Here is a 19,994-nt window from a genome sequence, read left to right as displayed (position 1 = left end):
TTTTATCACCGGTCTCCTTATTGGTGTTATTTTGTCATAAACCATACTACATCATATGGTCTCTGTTTAAACACTATAAAAATATAATCTTAAGTAAAATTTGTTTAGTTTTACTAAATGGTAATTTTCTGATCACCACTAACGCTAAAACCTGTCATGATAAATAAAAAATGCTAACAGAATATCACCTGTCTTTAAAAATAGAAATGATCATGTCTTAAACTGCACTGAAGAGTTTGCCGTTGATGTAGAGTCTGTCCTAGACAGCCAAGCGTTTACCTCCGGAACTGAAGAAATCCTGCTAACAGCGGTGGGGGAGCGAAACGTATGGAGCACTCAGCGGAAGTTAAGGGACGGTTGCGAGCTTTTATCAGGGGAAAGCTTAGACTCTCAAAATAAAATTATTGGGAATTTGGCTACTCCCAGCGATTTATTCCCCCTTGCCCTTACGTATGGCTTCCAGTTCCAACATGGACATAGAGGGCGCGACTCAGCATCTTCGGGACATCTTAAAACTGGATCGTCCCGGTAATTCGGCCGGTAAGTTGCCGGGAAAGGGAGCAGCTAGGCCTCGGCGCGATGATGCTGCGCAGCGCTTCATTTCACCGCCAACCACCTGCCTAAAGCCGCTCAAAAACGCGGTACAACACTAACTACACTTAATAAGTGACAAAGGTCGTATTTTGTGGAAAGTTATGCTTAAATGAAAGGAGAAAGATTCACAAAACATAATCTAGCATCTGAGGGCTAAACCTCTGTAGGCGCTAGCAACAGCCTTGCACTGATATATGTACAGCTATTATTCAAGAGTCTAAACCATTTCATATTTACCACTCTGATAACCGACTTGATAAATTAAAACAATAAATACGTGTAGGTATTTCGAGAGAGCTTCTCTAGCATAGTCATAAAGATGTCAAGGCTGTGTTCTCAAACCTAGTGTAATAAGTAGCTTTGATTGTCACTCAGAGAGTGTGCAGAATTGATTTTTTGACTTGGCTTATCGGCCATATCATTACTCAGAGCCCTCTTTGGTTGAGAGCCAGAGAAAAACATCTTTCAATGGCGAGTTGAATGGAGTTGTTGGAGCTGAGCTGATCGGAACAGGTGGACATGCGGCAATGGTGGAGTCGACTACTCACAACTCAGACAAGCTCAATGGACAGGACACACAGACCATGTATGTTTTTAGTGTACCCAACACTATACAATATTTCCCCATTTTTTATGATGATTTGTTATACTGTAGTTCTCCTCTTGATTTACTCTGTGTCATGTTTTGGGTGCGTACACAATGCAAGAGTCATAATGTCTTGGTTTTTTATATTATCTAGCTTATGTTGAGCAAACAGGTTATTACATCAGATATCTTTAAGAATCTTAAGTCTTATTTTTTCTTTTGTCCAGTTGTCTTTCAGGAGATGATGGGTCCACATGTGTGCCCATTAGAGCAAACAATGTGGAAATTGTGTCCAGTCGTGACTCTAGTATTGACAGTAAGGCTCGGGGCAGCAACAAGGTTTGCAAATTAAAGTTTTGTGCAAAACTGCGCTTCTATTTTGCATTTTAAGGGTTCCCACAGTCATGGAAATATCAGGGAATTTTGAAATTGTGATTTCCATATCTAGAGAAGTCATGGCAATGAATGATATTCTTACAAATTCAGGGAAATGTCTAGTCAGTTATATATATATATATATAATTTTGTTTTAAAGTAAAAATTTTTTGTTTTGTTCAGTATTTTCTATTATATTTTTTATTTTTATATCACAAACAACTAAAAATGTCAAGGAAATTTATTGGTCAAAAGTTGTTGGAACGCTGTCAGTTATTTAGACTTTGTGTTATTAAACCTTTGCCGCATTGCTGTCTTACAGGTTAAAATTCAGCCAGTGGCCAAATATGACTGGGAACACAAGTACTACTATGGCAATTTAATAGCTGTGTCAAACACATACCTAGCTTATGCCATCAGAGGTAAGTTTGCGTAGTTTTTCGGAATCTTACATGCTTGTTCTTACACTGATAATAATAAACACAGTAAGTCGGCAACATGCGTGGTCATGTAAATACATTAAACGGCTTTCCTTTATTGATGTAAGGCCATAAAGGGCTTAAGAATAAACCAATCAACATGGTTAGATTTTTGCTAATTACTCCGGTTTCGCGTTGCATGTAAACACCTTAAATGGATAGTTAACCCAAAAATGAAAATTCTCTCATCATTTACTCATCCTTATGCCATCCCAGATGTGTATGACTTTCTATCTTCTGCTAAACACAAAAGATTTTTAGAAGAATATTTCAGCTCTATAGGTCCATACAATGCAAGCGAAAGGGTACCAACATTTTTAAGCGTCAAAAGAACAAAGGCAGTATAAGGGTGTGTTCACACTTGGCAGGTTTGGTTAGATTAAAACAAACTCCCGTGCAATTGCTCTGTTAGTGCGGTTCATTTGAACAAGTGTGAACGCTGCCATCCAAACCTTGGTGCGCACCAAACAAGCGGACTGTTTTGACTACTTTACACATTTTATTAGCTGGTAAAAATGCCACCATATATACATAAATCCAACAAGCGCATTTAGCCCAGCAGCCAGCATTGTTTTGGATGTTCGGCAAGATCCGTCGCAAAACATAGGTCATAAAAGCTGTCCAATCAGGTTGTGACCTTATCCTTTTGCCTTTTTTTTGTATCTTTATGTTCGGTGTTAAAAATGCCAGTGTGAACACTAAGCAAACCAGGAGTAAATGTATCATTTTCTTTTTGGTCCGGACCAAGAGAACCAAGAGAATTGAACAACCACCCAATTTATGTTATATGTAACATAATGTGAACTTTTATCAAAACATTACTGTACCCTAGAAACATGGGGTGCAATATGAGATTTTAAGAAGACTAAAGGATTTTTTAAAAGTTATGCATGGCACATGTGATCATCATTACAGGACTCTTAATAATAGTAATAATAATAAATATTGTTATTATCAAGCTATTGGAAATGGGTAAAAAAGACTAACAGTAACAAAGACTATAACAGCAACTAAGACATACAACTTTAACATTCTAACATTACTGCAACTGAAAACATTAACATTAGCAGTTGAACAAACAACAAAACAAAAATGACAGAACTTGATACAAATGCATTCATCAATTCATCAACTCATCAACGCGACTTGATACTTTGAGACCTATTTAATGCTCTCCTTCATTAATAAACTTAGAGGCGTGTGGAAAAGGCATCAACAGAACACGCATACGTGAGAATCTTGACATGAGATGGTTACCTTCTAGACACAACCCCACTTTCACATTCATCTTGTTTTTGTTGATTCGTATTCTCTTTTTTTTTTTTTTTTATAGCCCATTTTCTCCCCAATTTGTCATGCCCAAGTCTCACTACTTACTAGGTCCTTGTGGTGGCGCGGTTACTCCCCTCAATCCGGGTGGCAGAGGACAAGTCTCAGTCACCTCCACTTCTGAGACAGTCAATCCGCGCATCTTATCACGTGGCTCGTTGTGCATGACACCGCGGAGACTCGCAGCATGTTGAGGCTCATGCTATTCTCCGCGATCCACACACAACATACCACGTGCCCCATTGAGAGTGAGAACCACTTAAGCGCAACCACGAGGAGGTTACCCCATGTGACTCTACCCTCCATAGCAACTGGGCCAATTTGGTTGCTTTTATGCTGACTTTGTGATTTTTGGGCCTTAAAAATGTTGGCACCCATTCACTTACATTGTATGGACCTACATAGCTGAAATACTCTTCTAAAAATCTTCATTTGTGTTCTTCAGAAGAAATTAAGTCATACATATCTGGAATGGCATGAGGGTGAGGAAATGAGATGGTTTTTGGGTCAACTGTCCCTTGTTCTATGTGCACAAGTCTTGTGCGCATACCTCTTCACAGTTTGAAGTCAAAAGCAGAGAATAACTTGAGTACTTCAAATGTCATGTAAACTTGGATTTCTTGCTTTGTCAGATTTTGGAAATAAGCTGATTTCTGGGAGTAATCGGCGTATTGGTGTGCATGTGAACGGCCTCACTGTGTATTGCTTATATTACATTGTAGCACTTTTTCAAATTAAATGTCGATTGTATTCAAATAAATATTTTAATTGTTTTCCACTCATAGGCGCAAACAACCATTCTATGATCCGTGTGCTCCACCTGGGTTCGACAGAGCGCTCCCTGCTGAAGGGTTTCACTGGTGCAGTCACAGACCTTGCCTTTGCCCACTTGGACTCCAACCTGTTGGGCTGCGTGGATGAGGCTGGAAACATGTTCATTTGGCAGCTCACCTATCACAGCAGCAAAATACAGTATCCTCTGTAGATAATTTTGCGGCCCTAACAACGTGTCATAACCAGGCGCAACAAGATTCCAGTGACAAGTTAGAAAATTAGATCACTTAATCTATACAGTGAATACATGACTTGGATTACACACATTATATAGATAAATAGTATTGAGATAAATACATTTATCATAAGGCCAGAGCGGGATGGGCTCCCCCAGCTGAGTGGTTCCTCTTAATGTTTTTTTCTCTCCTCTAACTAAACATATTAAGGAGTTTTTCCCTCCAATAACTAATATCTTATGGAGTTTTTTACTTGCCACTTAAATCCTTGCTACTAAATCATCAAATACAGGAGGTTTATGGGGTTTAACTCTTCTGCATATTGAAGTATAATGTGAGAGAGCAGGTGTTCTGTGATTTGTCTTTAACCTAAATGTCTCTCAGGGATGAAGTGGTAGTTCACATCCGGAGGCCTGATGACACACCACTGAACTCCAGCCGCAGACTTATCTGGTGTCCCTTCATTCCAGAGGACAGTTATGAGAACCCAGAGGATTCATGTCAGACACTGGCACTTCTACATGAAGACAGAGTATGTTTTCTGTGGAATTTGACATTGTCAAGTCTCAATACCATTATTTTTTTTTTTTTTTTACATTTTTTTTATTTTTTATTATTATTTCTTTATTTTCTTTTGTCACTTTCTTAACTTTATTTTCACTTTTAACTGCAGGCTGAGGTTTGGGACCTTGACATCCTCCGATCCAATAACAGCTCATGGCCCGTGGATGCCACTGACTTGAAAGAGGGCTTCATCACTATTAGAGGGCACAGTGCAGTAAGTCCTGCTGTCCTCTCTCGATACACTGGAGTGTCTGCAATGCTCTAACTGATTAAGAAATTTTTTATTTTTTTCAATGTAATGGATATTATGTTGTAATTACAATTACAATACCATATCAATGTTTTTTCTGGTATGATGTTTTGTAAAGTACATTTCTGTTTCTTTGCAGCGCATTAGTGAGGGAGCACTGTCCCCTGATGGCACTGTGTTGGCTACAGCCAGTCACGATGGATATGTAAAGTTTTGGCAGATCTACATTGAAGGACAGGACCAACCCAGGTACATGTTTGAGACAACTGATTTTCCAAAAAGGCTGTGTGGGAAGCTAGATACATTTAAGCAAGTGTGTTCTGGTAACGCACGTGATATTCAGTTCAACATCACGATCATAAGTGTGATAGTACTTTTATACAACAATTCTATAAACAAGAAAGTAGTAATCAAATAACTTTTCAGATCAAATTTGGCCAGTTAGTTTTTAATTTCTTTCTGCTTTAAAAAAAATAGATCCAAAAGAAGCCAAAGTATCAAGCTTTTTGTGTCGGCAAGCAATGCACAGACCGAAACACAGAATGTGAGTGGAGTGGTGTAGCAGCAATTTTTCCTCTCTGCTCAAATCGTTTTTTGTAATCAGTCCTTTCTAGTTCCACTCCGGATTTTCAATTTTCCGCTCACTGTGTGCTCACTGGTGAGAGAAATTCTGCACTGAGCGAAAACACAGACACCCTTTCAATCAAAATCACAAAACATATCACACTACTTCACTCGCTGCACCTCTTGCATACATTACACTGTTATACAAACTGTGAAACATCTCAGTACTGTTACTGTATTTTCCGGAATATAAGTCATGTTTTTTTTCATCATCTGAAAGGTCCTGCGATTTTATATACATAATTCATACGTAATTGATGTCAGCCGGTCAAACACATGCACCAAAACAGATGAAAACATCAGCCATAGAGACAGTGGTAGCATTTTAAAGTTGCTAATTCAAAATATTTTGCCTTTACAAAGTACGTTATGTAACCAGTTTAAATATTTTGTCTACCATAACATTATTGTTCTAACAAACTCTAGTCCGCTGTCAAACGCAGCTCCTCACATGCACACAAAGTGATGTTTCATCACACTCGTAATAAAAACATTCAGTCAGTGAACTGGATAATTAATGCATTGCAAAGAGGGTTGCAAATATCAGAAATATTCACAGATAGACAGTTGCTAACGTTAATGAATGAATAAAATACAACGGGTGTATTGTTTTACTCGCAGACTAAAAGCTGTTTATTTGTGCACTGCATAGAGTTACAGATGTTATAAACAGATGTGGCTTACTTTTCGCATTTCTTTCATGAAACATAAAAAGTATATGAGAAACTGTTACACATGATTACTTAAAGCAAATTCTCCCGTTTAAAACAAGCCCCAAAACACTGTGATACGATGTGTAGATTCTGAGGCACTGTAATCGTCTTCATGGAGCATGTTTGACATCTGAACCGGTGAAGGGAAGTCAGACAGCTGCTCCCGGGTCTTAGTGCCTACCACTTCCAACCTCTGTCATGCTACTTATCTGTGTTTTATTTTATTTTATTTTTATTTTTTTTCTCTCAACAACATGATTTTAACCTGGTGCGACTTCTAATCAGATGTGACTTTATTTCTGGAAAATACGGTACATTAAATATCAGCATTCTTATAATGCCGCTTGGCCAATCAATGGACTGGAACTAGCTGTTGAATAAAAGAAAGCTTAGTCCTGGTTTGAAAAGATGTCATGGTCCTGTTTGGTGGCTTTTCAGTAATCTGATTCTCTTTTTTGCTCTGAAGCGATCTTGGTCAAGAACACCAATACTGAAAGGGATGTCAGTAGCTGTGTAATATATGGGTTGTCTAAGATTGATCTTTTGTGTTACACATTCATTTACCCCCCAGTATTTTATTGTTTTTTGAATGGATTATTTTCTGAATTCATTTTTTTAACTTGGTTTTATTTTAGTGAGGTGTTTATGCACATCTTGCACTTCAAAGCTGCATTTTCTTTTTCCACTCTAAATCCATTCTAGAGGTAAATCAATAATTAAACTCAGTAGAAAATACAAGTAGCCTTGCTCCTCTTGCAGATGCCTGCATGAATGGCAGCCACATAATGGGCGTCCTCTTTCTTGCCTGCTCTTTTGTGACAACCACAAGAAGCAAGACCCGGAGTGAGTATTGGGTTCCTTTCTCTTAGTCAGTCCACTGTGTTCCCAATTGAAAGTTATCGTCAGAAGATATTGAAGTCTTTTTTAATCTGAAACTAAGCTTTGTTAAGGCACATTTAATTGTCTTTGCTGTACATCTTAAAGCTTAAACTTTTTTTGTACTTCAGAGTTCCGTTCTGGCGCTTCCTCATCACTGGTGCTGATCAGAACCAGGAGCTGAAGATGTGGTGTACAGTATCATGGACCTGCCTACAAACTGTCAGGTGTGTTCATCCCAAAGCAAAAAGCTGGAATAGGACTGATTATTTAGTTGGCTTGATGAATAGGGGAGTCTTTATTTAATTGTTATCTATACCATCAACTATTGTTCATTTTTGCTTTTCAGGTTTTCTCCAGATCCATTCAACAGTAGTGTGTTACCTAGTCTGAAGGCCAGTTTGGACCTATCTGCAGAGTTTCTCATTCTTAGTGATGTTCAGAGGAAGGTTAGACTCCCATTGCTTATTTCTCACATTTTAGATTAAAGGAATATTCCGGGTTCAATACAAGTTAATCTCAATCAACAGCATTTGTGGCATAATGTTGATTACCACAAAAATTCATTTTGACTCGTCCCATCTTTTCTTAAAAAAAAGCAAAAATCGTTGTTACAGTGAGGCACTTATGAAAATGGAAGTGAATGGGGACAATTTTTGGAGGGTTTAAAGGAAGAAATTTGAAGCTTATCATTTTATAAAAGCACTTGCATTAATTCCTCTGTTAAAACTCATGTGTTAATTGATCTGTAAAGTTGTTTAAATTTGTCATTTTTACAGTCATTTTAGGGTTTGTTGACATTAAATCGTCATGACAAATAAATTGTAAAAATGGCTATAACTTTACACAGAAGAGACACTAAAATCATGTTTACATACGTATTGTTTATGTCTCGTGGCTGTACTTTTGAAAAAGTGCGTATTTTAACGTTCGGAATTTGGCCCCCATTCACTTCCCTTCCATTGTAAGTGCCTCAGTGTAGGCCAGATTTGTGCTTTTTTTTAATTTTTTTTAAGAAAAGGCAAGTCCAATTTTTTTTTTTGTGGTAATCAATATTATGCCACACATGCCGTTGAGCTGAACTTGTATTGAACCCGGAATATTCCTTTAACTGCTTGCTTTTGTTTGTACTTTATGGCCTGAAATTGTGCATTGTTTGAGATGAAAATAGTATGAAATATTGAAGTTAATACTGCTTTGCATGGATAGCTTTCATTTTTCTTCTGTCAAAGACAACTGATACTTTGAATCTGGAACTGTGTGAATGGGATCAGTAACAATCTTTGATCTAAATCATTGCCTTACACCAGGAAGCACAAGAACTATATTTACCTACAACTTTAGAAATTTCAGAAATTATTATGCATATGGGACAGGTAGAAAGGTGTGCAGGAAGTAGGAATGAAAAATAAACGCATGTCTTGCCAACTCTGGCTCTTTAAATTAGGCCAAGGTTGCTTTTGCAAACAATAAATTTGCATTCAGAATAGGCCAAAGAAGTTACTTTTGTGTTTGACATGTAGGTGCTGTATGTAATGGAGCTGTTACAGGATCAGGAGAAAGGCCGCGCCAGCTTCACTGCAGTTTCTGAATTTCTGCTTACACACCCAGTGCTCAGCTTCGGTGTACAGGATGTCACCCGTGCACGACTACGCCACACAGAAGTTCTTCCCCCTGATGAGGAAAGCGAGAGCATGACTACAGGTCAGCTGACTGCCAGCTTTGCCTGTTCAAATGCTTACTTAATTTTACATTTGTAACAAGGTGAAAGAAGATTTTCAAGTTGAGCTTGTCTTAAAGTTGTGTTTAAAATCTTCTCACAGAGGGGAGCCAGGGACTCTCAGAGTCTAAATCAGGAATCCAGATTAAGCTCTACTGTGTGCATACAAAGTGAGTAATTCAGATTAAACATTCATGCTTGTTAACTTGTATTTCAGAGGGCCTCTGCATGCTTTTCATAAGTTTGATGTAACGTTTGTTTATACCTGCAGATCACTACAGGACGTGCAGATCTGGTTCCAACCCAGTGAGGGGGCCTCATCCTCCCTCTTTTTGTCTCAGTCTGGATCCCAAGATGGCTTTGGTGAGTCTGAAAATGTTTAGTCTTGTTTACTTTTATGTAGACTGTAAACTTAAATTTTCCGCATTACCTGCTGCGTATTAAATACAGATTTCCATGTTTAATTTTCTTGCATTTCACCACAGGTTTCTGTGACCACCTGGCGGATCTGAATGTGGAGGCAATGAGCTCTGATAAGGAGTCTGGTGATAGTGGCTCACAGAATGACTTGAGCAAGATTCTGCCTCTTCCAACTCCAGCTGACTTCATGAGTCCAGCCCCATCAGCCTTGCCCAAACTCATGACCCCAGATGCCTTCATGACCCCCAGCACCTCTGTAAGCACTTCACAGGCCGTTAATCTTACATGTAATTAAGTCCCTTCAGTAAAACTGATCATTCATCAACCACCCTTTTTTAGATGCCTGCCTCTCCTGGCAGCTGTGCCAGCAGCTTGACTATTGTAACAGCCACAAGCAGCTCAGACAGTGGGGCAAGGTGAGGGTTTCCACATGATCTAGTGAAAACTTCTTAGAACACCTCTATTGCACAGTGCTGTGGAAAAGTATTTTCCCCCATCCTGATTTCTTCTGTTTTTGTGTATTTTTCATACCAAATTGTTTTGGATCTTCAAATGAGATATAAGATAAAACAAAGGCAACCTGAGTAAACACAAAATACAGTTTTCAAATATATATTTTTTTTATTGAAGCAAAAAAGCTATCCAACACATATCACCCATGTGAAAAACGAACTGTCCCTTAAAGTTAATAGCTGGTTGTGCCACCTTTAGCAGCAACATCTGCAACCAAACGCTTCCGATAACTGGAGATCAGTCTTTCATAATCCTGTGGTGGAATTATGGCCCACCCTTCTTTGCAGAACTGCTTTAGTTCAGCCATATTGGAGGGTTTGAGCATGAACTACCCGTTTAAGGTCCTGCCACAGCATCTCAATTGGGTTTAAGTCAGGACTTTGACTAGGCCACTCCAAAACTTTAATTTTGCTTCAATTGAGCTGTTCAGAGGTGGACATACTCCTATGTTTTGGATCATTTTCTTGCTGCATAATCCAGTTGTGCTTGAGCTTCAGATCATGGACTGATGACTGGATGTTCTCTTTAGGATTTTCTGGTAGAGAGCAGAATTCATGTTTCCCTCAATTATTGCAAGTCACTCTGGCCCTGAAGCAGCAAAGCATCCCCACACCATCACACTACCACCACCATGCATGACCATAGGTATGATGTTCTTTTTGTGGAATTCTGTGTTTGATTTACACCAGCTGTAACGGGACCTCTGTCTTCCAAACAGTTCCACTTTTGACTAGCCCACACAACATTCTCCCAAAAGGTTTGAGGATCATCAAGGTGTTTTTTTTTGGCAAAATTCAGAAGAGCCTTAATGTTCATCTGGGTTAGCAGTGGTTTTTGCCTCGCCACTCTTCCATGGATGTCATTTTTGGCCAGTGTCTTTCTGATAGTGGAGTCATGAACAGCGACATTTATTGATGCGAGAGAGACCTGCAGTTCCTTGGATGTTATCCTTGACTTTTTGTGATTTCCTGGATGATTCGTCGCTGTGCTCTTAGAGGAATTTTGGAAGGTCGTCCACTTCTGGGAAGGTGTAGATTTGATTGAACAGGGCTGGCAGTAATCAGGCCTGGCTGTGTCTAGTCCAGCTGAACCCCATTATGAATGCATTTTCATTGATTTGGGGATTTGGTAACTAAGGGCAAATAGTTCTTCACACAGGCCCAGTTGGTATTGGATAACTTTTTTGCTTCAATAAATAACATTTATCATTTAAAAACTGTTTACTCAGATTGCCTTTTTTTTTAATGTTAGATTTTAGTATGAGATATACACAAAAAAAAAAAAAAGAAGAAAAGGATAGGGGCAAATACTTTTCCACAGCTCTGTATATGAACCATATAGCCTCCTTTCAGCATGACATGGTATAAGAAGTGCATGTCAAGTGTGCATGAAAGTGTTGGATGCCCTCATGCACTCATAGACATTGCTAATTTTCTTCTCATATATTTGTAGGTGTGGAGATGATTTTACGCAGAGTCCTAAAATGTCTGTAGACTGTGGCAGCAGCAGCTTAAATCTGAGTGCAAGCGCAAGCAGTCCAAGATCCAACCCCATCCTCATCTCAGGCCTTGGGGAAAACATCCAGGTACTAATGGATGTGCCAAACTGCATACTAGTGGCCACTGATGTCAAGTAGTTTTGCCTTTGTCGCAGCATATAAAATATGTTAGTTTGTGCCACTGTGTATTTGATTTTTTAAAAGATCTTAGACTTTTTTCAAAAAGTCAGCAAAATCTGATTATTTGGCGTATCCAACTTAAATTCATTTAGTTTATAGTCTGCAATGTCGTACACACATTGATATTGTGTCTGAATTCACTCATTTATCTCACTTGTGACATTAGCTATGTAATAATGGTGAATGAGTGGCTTCTATGCACCTCATGTTTCTCTCAGGTGTTGCTGACTCTTTATGATTAAAAAAAATTATATGCACTGCATATTGACTATACTGTCTGAAGAAATGGATTAGATGAGATTATATTACTTGCAGAATTACAAAAAGTGCAGACAGTCAATCTTAAAGATTGGATTTGGAAACCATTCATATTAATGTTCAGTGTGGACAACCTGAACTCATTTAAGGTTAACAACTCTCACTTAATTATTTTCTTCTGGCACTCCATCCACTCCTCCATTTAAAATCCCAATCCGGTCAGGGTTTCTCTCCTCCACTGGTGCTCTCTTCATCTCTCCTTCGAGAGGCTTCCCTGCTGTGTGAAGCTGCTCCTTATTCTCACATACTTCCCCTCCCTTATTTTCCCCCTCCTCCTCCACAGGTTCCCCCTCCAAACCCCCCTCTCTCCCTGGATCTCCAAGCTTTAGATCCCATGGCAGTCCCCCAGGCCTCTCCTACCAGAGCTCGCTCTCCGGATGTCATCTCCTCCGCCTCTACAGCCATGTCCCAAGACATCCCTGAGATCGCCTCAGAGACTTTCCAGAGGGGGATGGCCGTTGCCGCTGCTGACCCACGGGACTCTGTCCCCGCTCTGCACACTGACAGCATGGCGTCAGCTGCATCAGTCCTCCACCTGCTGTCTCCGAGAGCCCGGAGCTGTGCGGAGCACAGTTTGCTGCCTCTGGAGCGGGGCGCAGCAGCTGTGGATGGGGAACAGAGACTCAATAACACACCCTCACTGCTAGAGACCGCTTTGTCACAGGAGAATGCAGTGGCTGCTGCCGGATCCTGTTCTGACAGCAGCGTGAACCATGCATGGCCCGCAGCACCCGATATCACACGGGAGACTCGCAACAGCCTGAGAGACAATGGCCTGGGAGACTGGTGAGAGGCTGTCCCATAAATATAAAGACAAAATCTTTTATCTGTTTTTGTGTATTAATTTATGTTCTTGGAATTTTAAAATGTACTTTGTCTCTCTGCAATGTGTGCAGAGGGCTGATCAATTCTGAGCAATCAGTGCTAATATTTAATGTTTAAGGAATGGTTCTTCCAAAAAATTCAAATTCTGTCATTATTTACCAATGAACACAGAAAATAATTTTTAAAAATCTTCTCATAGATATTTTCCGTACAACAACAGTTCATAATGACCCCCAAAAGGGGGAAAACAGTACCATAAAAGTAGTCCAGATGACTCGCACTATATTCCCAATTTTCTAAAGTCAGACGATAGCTTTGTATGATGAACTTAATGAAATTTAAGTCATTATTCACTTAGAATCTTCGCCTCTGCTGGAGCTCTCAAATCATATGCCGCAAGTTTTATAACTTTAAACATGATTGACTCTCAAAATATCTTGGAACTAAATGTCATGATGTCAAAATTCGTGGCTGCACATCACGTTGTGAATTAATTTTTTAATAATTAAATGAACTGCCAACAAGTATCTCTTGTGTGTATTACTGAGAAAAGTAAGTAGTACAGGTATGGAATGACATGAGAGTGAGAAAACATTGACAGAATTTTCATTCTTGGATTACATTCTTGGATTAATTTAAAGGGAGACTTCATCCAAAAATTCTCTCATCATTTACTCACCCTCATGCCAGATGTGACTTTCTTTTTTACTGCGGAACACAAATGAAGATTTTTAGAAGGATATATATCAGCTCTGTAGGTCCTTTCTATGCAAGTGAATGGTGACCAGAACTTTGAAGGTCCAAATATCACAAAAAGTGATCATAAAAGTAATCCATACGACACTAATGGTTTAATCAATGTCTTCTGAAGCGATCTAGTCGGTATTTGGTGAGAACAGACCAAAACGTAATTCCTTTTTCACTATAAATCTTTACAGCAGTCTCCTTGGCGATCATGATTTCAAGCTCGATTACACTTCCTATAGCACCATCAAGTCCTCTGCATATGCGTCAAGCTCTAGAAAGTGTAATCAAGCTTGAAATCATGATCATGCCTAGAGACTGCAATGGCAAGATGTACAGTGCAACAATAAATGATGAGAGAATTTTCATTTTTGGGTGAACTATCCCTTTAAAAGGCTGAAACTGTTTCCCTTCAGTTCTAGGGAGGAGATGAAGGATAGGCACATTTCTTCTCCCTACCACAGACGCACATATCACCTGACTCAGAATGACAGTCAAGATGCAAGTGCAGAGCAGAGGTACACTATACGTTCTGGAGTATCACTTAGTATGCAGTTACCCCACTTCTGTAGCTCAGATCCCATTATTAAACGTTTTTTTTTTCTTTTTCATTTTTTTTCAAGAATTTGCTCAGCAAGATTTATCATTGTTAAAACAAATACAATCAGTCAGCATCTTATAAGGAAAAATATTCTAATTAGCGTAGCATAATCACATTTTAAAACATCATTGGATTTACAGTTCACTGATCTCTGCAAGTAACAGATTATTCTCAAGTAAGGGCTGAATATTTAAAATCCACAACTTGGTAATCATTCACGCATGGGAACTAATCTATTTGCTGATCAAGACTCTCCTCCTCTGCTGCATATGTCATGTCCAGACATGTTACTGCATTTTTGCTGAATCATGCCCCGACATGTCCAGACAAGTCATATGTAAATGTAAATTAAATGTAAGGTGTGTAATTTTAAGCAATGTTAAAAACAATTCCCCAAAACAATGCGCCTTCAGTGTGCATATCTAAGCTTTCAGGTACCTGTAGTCTCAGTCTTGAAAACCACCACCATCATTTTGCTGATCTTTTCTGTATTTCTCTCTTATATTTTCCCCCTGTTCTGGCTGTGATTGACAGCGATCATGATGATGAGGTTGCCAGTCTGGCCTCCTCCTCAGGGAACTGTGGCCCCCGGTCTTCTCACAGACTCCCTGTGAAAGACTGGAAGACATCACCCCGCAGCTCCCCTAAGCTTAAGAGGAAGAGCAAGAAGGATGAGGGGTGAGCCAGCTGCTTTCCTTACTATGGAAGTCTTTTTGACATTAATATTTTTAGTGTTAGATATAGGATTGTGTAGTGAGCCCCTCAGCACCGTTCAGCCTTAAAATCTGATTATGTAACTGATTAGATCATATTTGTTTCTCTCCCCTACAGCGAGTCCTCACAGTCTAGACAGATTGACAGCCAGGTAAGTCTGTTGATCCCCTGCATCACAATCACAATGCACTTTTTTGCATTTGTATAGTTTAAACTCGATCAAAGTATATGAATGGCTTTGAAGAGAGTTTTCTGAGCAAAAATATTGAATGCCTGTCTAGTGACTGTGATTCATCACATAAATAAAACATATTGCAGTGGAGGCCAGTACAAACAAATAACATATCAAGCCCAGCGGTATGAATGTTGTGCGGTGACTGTTAAGATTCTTTAAACAGTGCTGACGTCAGCCAAGCACACCCTTGAGACTTTGAGTTTCACAAGTGACAGATGAGTGTGCTGTTCTGTCATCAGATGAGCACAGAGGTCCAGGATGAGCTCCTGCAGATGCTGAGGAGCCAGCAGAGGGAGATCGCTGAGCTCAGACAGAGCCAACTGGAGCTGCTGCAAAGAGTCACCAGCCACATGGACGCTGTGCAGAGCTCCCTCATGGCTCACATCGAGCACACCATGCTGGCTCAGCAGGAACAAGAACGTATCCTTCCACTAGGGGGAGACTAATGGGCAGGTTGAAGATTAGAGTTAAGATAGATGAGCAAGCTAAGGAATAAACCAGAGTGTCAGTGCCCCCAACTTAAACATTTGTTTTTGACAACATGAAATCAAAATTGACTAAATTTGCTTTCAATTCATCAGGGTTGCCACTGTCATGAAAAACCTCGAATTATCAGTTGATTTCCAGGCCTGGAATAGTCATGGAAATTATTTAAAATCTGAAAAGGAATTTCAATTGTGAATCTACAGGACTGTGCAAACGTTTTAGGCACTATGAAGCATTTTTCACAAGTGAGGATGTCTTCAAAAATAATGCCATATATAGTTTTCATTTGTCAATTGACATCATACAAAGTCCAGTAAACATAAAAAAGCTAAATCATTATTTGGTGTGACCAACTTTTCCTTCAAAACAGCACCAATTGTCCTAAGTACACCTGGACACAGTTTTTCTTGGTTGTTGGCAGATAGGATGTTCCAAGCTTCTTGGAAAATTTGCCACAGCTCTTCTATCTATTTAGGCTGTCTCAACTGCTTCTGTCCCTTCATGTAATCCCAGACTGTCTTGATGTTGAGATCCGGGCCCTGTGGGGGCCATACATCTGTTGCAGGGCTCCATGTTTTTCTATTTAATTATATTTGCAAAGGGAATGTTGAAATTTAAAATTGATATTTCCTACTGATACACTAAAAGCAGAATACATAAAATAAGCAGTTTAACAACCTGTCTACTCTGGACCCGAGTGATGTCATGCTGCAATGGTTTAGGGCTGTCTACATTGGTCGCGTTGAAATGAACGTTCTTAACCGTATATTTGTCTTGTTGGCATGAGTAGCGCCAGCGCATGCAGCGCAAAATGGGCATTTACTGTTGGTGCGACGCAAGCTACTAAAAATGTGATCTCATCTTCATCAAAGTCACAAGTATAGACAGCTATGAACGCATGCTAATGAATGAGTGATCACTTTGGGTTGGTCAGGCCCAAACAAGTAGTTGTTGGCTTTAACAAGGTGGTGACATAGAGAGAAGAATGGAGCGATTTCTGACAGAGGGCCAAAGCCGAAACCAACAGCTTCAGGACCAGCTGGTTCAGCAGCTGGCCCAGTCTCTAAACAATAGTCTTTCCAACAGGCTGGACAAAGTTCTGCGTGAAGAATTGAAGAAGACCGTCCCACAGAGTGAGTGCTGAAGCTGAACACTGAAAAGACCTAAAAACTCAAGACCTTAACTCTGAAAGACTCCACTGTGCTTTAGCTGTTAGTTTGCATGGTTAAGCTGTCTCAAAGTTGTGTCTTTAAATTTGTCCCCTTTTAAAGCACCACCACTTCAGCCATACACATTTAGACGGATGCCTTAGGTTGCATTTGTCTTGCTCTGTTTTTTAAGTGTCCCACGTTGCGTTTAAGTCAGTGTGTCTAATTTAAAAAAATCCAACTTTTTGGAAAACGAGCCTTGATACCCCTGCTTTCTGCTCTATTCCGTTGCGCTTCTACTAGCTTTTTTTTGAATGTTGCTTCTTTAAAGGCCCCTAAGAAACACATTCAGTCAGTGTCAGGTGAACTCAAAACCAGCATTAATTATACAAGGCTTCCTTTAGACCAGGGGTACTCTATTAATGTACACTAAAGAGGTCCGGTCTCTGCATTTCCTTTCCAGCAATGGTCTGGATTATAATGTGTAGCTTACATGGTACCAGCAGTTATATGGCTAGGAAATTTTTAGGAAATCTTTTTGTAAATAGTTTTTATAACTTGCCACGTTGGCAGCAATAGTACTTTGTAAAAAAAAAAAAATAATAATTTATATATACAGGTGCATCTCAGTAAATTAGAATGTTGTGGAAAAGTTCATTTATTTCAGTAATTCAACTCAAATTGTGAAACTCGTGTATTAAATAAATTCAATGCACACAGACTGAAGTAGTTTAAGTCTTTGGTTCTTTTAATTGTGATGATTTTGGCTCACATTTAACAAAAACCCACCAATTCACTGTCTCAAAAAATTAGAATATGGTGACATGCCAATCAGCTAATCAACTCAACACCTGCAAAGGTTTCCTGAGCCTTCAAAATGGTCTCTCAGTTTGGTTCACTAGGCTACACAATCATGGGGAAGACTGCTGATCTGACAGTTGTCCAGAAGACAATCACTAACACCCTTCACAAGGCCACAAACATTCATTGCCAAAGAAGCTGGCTGTTCACAGAGTGCTGTATCCAAGCATGTTAACAGAAAGTTGAGTAGAAGGAAAAAGTGTGGAAGAAAAAGATGCACAACCAACCGAGAGAACCGCAGCCTTACGATTGTCAAGCAAAATCGATTCAAGAATTTGGGTGAACTTCACAAGGAATGGACTGAGGCTGGGGTCAAGGCATCAAGAGCCACCACACACAGACATGTCAAGGAATTTGGCTACAGTTGTCGTATTCCTCTTGTTAAGCCACTCCTGAACCACAGACAACGTCAGAGGCGTCTTACCTGGGCTAAGGAGAAGAAAAACTGGACTGTTGCCCAGTGTTCCAAAGTCCTCTTTTCAGATGAGAGCAAGTTTTGTATTTCATTTGGAAACCAAGGTCCTAGAGTCTGGAGGAAGGGTGGAGAAGCTCATAGCCCAAGTTGCTTGAAGTCCAGTGTTAAGTTTCCACAGTCTGTGATGATCTGGGGTGCAATGTCATCTGCTGGTGTTGGTCCATTGTGTTTTTTGAAAACCAAAGTCACTGTACCTGTTTACCAAGAAATTTTGGAGCACTTCAGGCTTCCTTCTGCTGACCAGCTTTTTAAAGATGCTGATTTCATTTTCCAGCAGGATTTGGCACCTGCCCACACTGCCAAAAGCACCAAAAGTTGGTTAAATGACCATGGTGTTGGTGTGCTTGACTGGCCAGCAAACTCACCAGACCTGAACCCCATAGAGAATCTATGGGGTATTGTCAAGAGGAAAATGAGAAACAAGAGACCAAAAAATGCAGATGAGCTGAAGGCCACTGTCAAAGAAACCTGGGCTTCCATACCACCTCAGCAGTGCCACAAACTGATCACCTCCATGCCACGCCGAATTGAGGCAGTAATTAAAGCAAAAAGGAGCCCCTAGCAAGTATTGAGTACATATACAGTAAATGAACATACTTTCCAGAAGGCCAACAATTCACTAAAAATGTTTTTTTTATTGGTCTTATGATGTATTCTAATTTTTTGAGATAGTGAATTGGTGGGTTTTTGTTAAATGTGAGCCAAAATCATCACAATTAAAAGAACCAAAGACTTAAACTACTTCAGTCTGTGTGCATTGAATTTATTTAATACACGATTTTCACAATTTGAGTTGAATTACTGAAATAAATGAACTTTTCCACGACATTCTAATTTATTGAGATGCACCTGTGTGTATATATATATATATATATATATATATATATTCCTAAACAGTCAAAATATTCTTTTCAAAACTGGGTAGAGATGAGGACATTGGGGGCCCAGAGACAGCCAAAGTAGTGGAGTCTTTCTACCAAAAGATTTCATCAGTCGAGGGCACTTGGATGTGAATATTAAAAGATAAGATCAACAGTTTGTTTTGAAGCTGAATGACAGCAGTACAGTTTTTGTGTTAAAATATTTATATATGTATGGGATACAGGAGGCCTTGTGACAGATAAAAAAAACATCGTATGGGTGTTCAGAAGTGTACCCTGAGAGAACGTTAACAAAAATGTAAAAGTCTGAATGGAACATTTTAAAATTTTCCTTAAAGTGAGAATCTATTAACAACAAACAAACAAGTTACATAACAGAGAAGCATTAAAATACTGTTTGCATAATAAGTATAAATAGGCTTTCCTTGCCATCTATGATGACATGTAATTTTCACAAAATTAGTAAAAAAATGTTTTATTATGAAAGGCTCGTAACATGCTGATTAATAAAGCAGAATATAGACGGGAAAAAAACGTTACATTCTAAAGGCACCACATTAACGTTTTTGATGTTAATGTTTTTGATATTAAAATAACACCTGCAACTCATACATACAGTAAATTAGGCTTTGTGCGACGCCTCATGTCTATAGCGGGGAGAGAGGCAATGCGAGCGGAGCAGGAATAAAGTGCAAAGCGCTGAACGCACTTTATTCCCGCTCCAGAGAGAAATATTTATTTCTAGCGCTGCTCACGTATACACATATGCTTACACAATCACTTAGCCAGGTGTCAGATAACTAGCACAAAGATTTAGAGCTCAGTCCGGATTGAAATGGCCCTCGGTCCGTATCCGGACCCATGCTTTAGACAGATCAGCCCAGTAGTCGTTTACGCAACCCACCAACTAGTTAATTTTTGTGTGTGTGTGTGTGTGTGTGTGTGTGTGTGTGTATATAATATGTATGTGTAGTT

The 19,994-nt window shown here is 39.4% G+C and overlaps 1 protein-coding gene across 3 annotated transcripts in view; it reads left to right on the top strand.

Annotated features, from left to right (window-relative positions):
• Positions 1 to 322: 322 nt before the first annotated feature.
• The window catches only part of LOC127416848 (enhancer of mRNA-decapping protein 4), a 38,106-nt gene continuing 18,434 nt past the window's right edge, over positions 323 to 19,994 (top strand). The window contains exons 1-23 of one of the 3 annotated variants that reach the window (XM_051656418.1): positions 323 to 540; positions 1,024 to 1,180; positions 1,408 to 1,519; positions 1,878 to 1,977; positions 4,149 to 4,335; positions 4,758 to 4,905; positions 5,047 to 5,151; positions 5,327 to 5,436; positions 7,284 to 7,367; positions 7,532 to 7,627; positions 7,750 to 7,849; positions 8,924 to 9,104; positions 9,224 to 9,290; positions 9,392 to 9,483; positions 9,606 to 9,796; positions 9,880 to 9,956; positions 11,506 to 11,638; positions 12,333 to 12,835; positions 14,035 to 14,136; positions 14,754 to 14,897; positions 15,051 to 15,084; positions 15,408 to 15,588; positions 16,632 to 16,787. In XM_051656418.1, the coding sequence (XP_051512378.1) occupies positions 453 to 540; positions 1,024 to 1,180; positions 1,408 to 1,519; positions 1,878 to 1,977; positions 4,149 to 4,335; positions 4,758 to 4,905; positions 5,047 to 5,151; positions 5,327 to 5,436; positions 7,284 to 7,367; positions 7,532 to 7,627; positions 7,750 to 7,849; positions 8,924 to 9,104; positions 9,224 to 9,290; positions 9,392 to 9,483; positions 9,606 to 9,796; positions 9,880 to 9,956; positions 11,506 to 11,638; positions 12,333 to 12,835; positions 14,035 to 14,136; positions 14,754 to 14,897; positions 15,051 to 15,084; positions 15,408 to 15,588; positions 16,632 to 16,787 (3,148 nt within the window). In that variant the 5' untranslated portion in view covers positions 323 to 452. Of the gene's footprint in view, positions 642 to 1,023; positions 1,181 to 1,407; positions 1,520 to 1,877; positions 1,978 to 4,148; positions 4,336 to 4,757; positions 4,906 to 5,046; positions 5,152 to 5,326; positions 5,437 to 7,283; positions 7,368 to 7,531; positions 7,628 to 7,749; positions 7,850 to 8,923; positions 9,105 to 9,223; positions 9,291 to 9,391; positions 9,484 to 9,605; positions 9,797 to 9,879; positions 9,957 to 11,505; positions 11,639 to 12,332; positions 12,836 to 14,034; positions 14,137 to 14,753; positions 14,898 to 15,050; positions 15,085 to 15,407; positions 15,589 to 16,631; positions 16,788 to 19,994 lie in introns of those variants that run through there. The other 2 variants (XM_051656419.1, XM_051656420.1) reach the window with 2 other exon arrangements.

This window comes from Myxocyprinus asiaticus, chromosome 26 (genome assembly GCF_019703515.2).
Source record: "Myxocyprinus asiaticus isolate MX2 ecotype Aquarium Trade chromosome 26, UBuf_Myxa_2, whole genome shotgun sequence".
NCBI classification, from domain to species: Eukaryota; Metazoa; Chordata; class Actinopteri; order Cypriniformes; family Catostomidae; genus Myxocyprinus; species Myxocyprinus asiaticus.
This window is presented reverse-complemented; position numbering and strand designations above follow the sequence as displayed.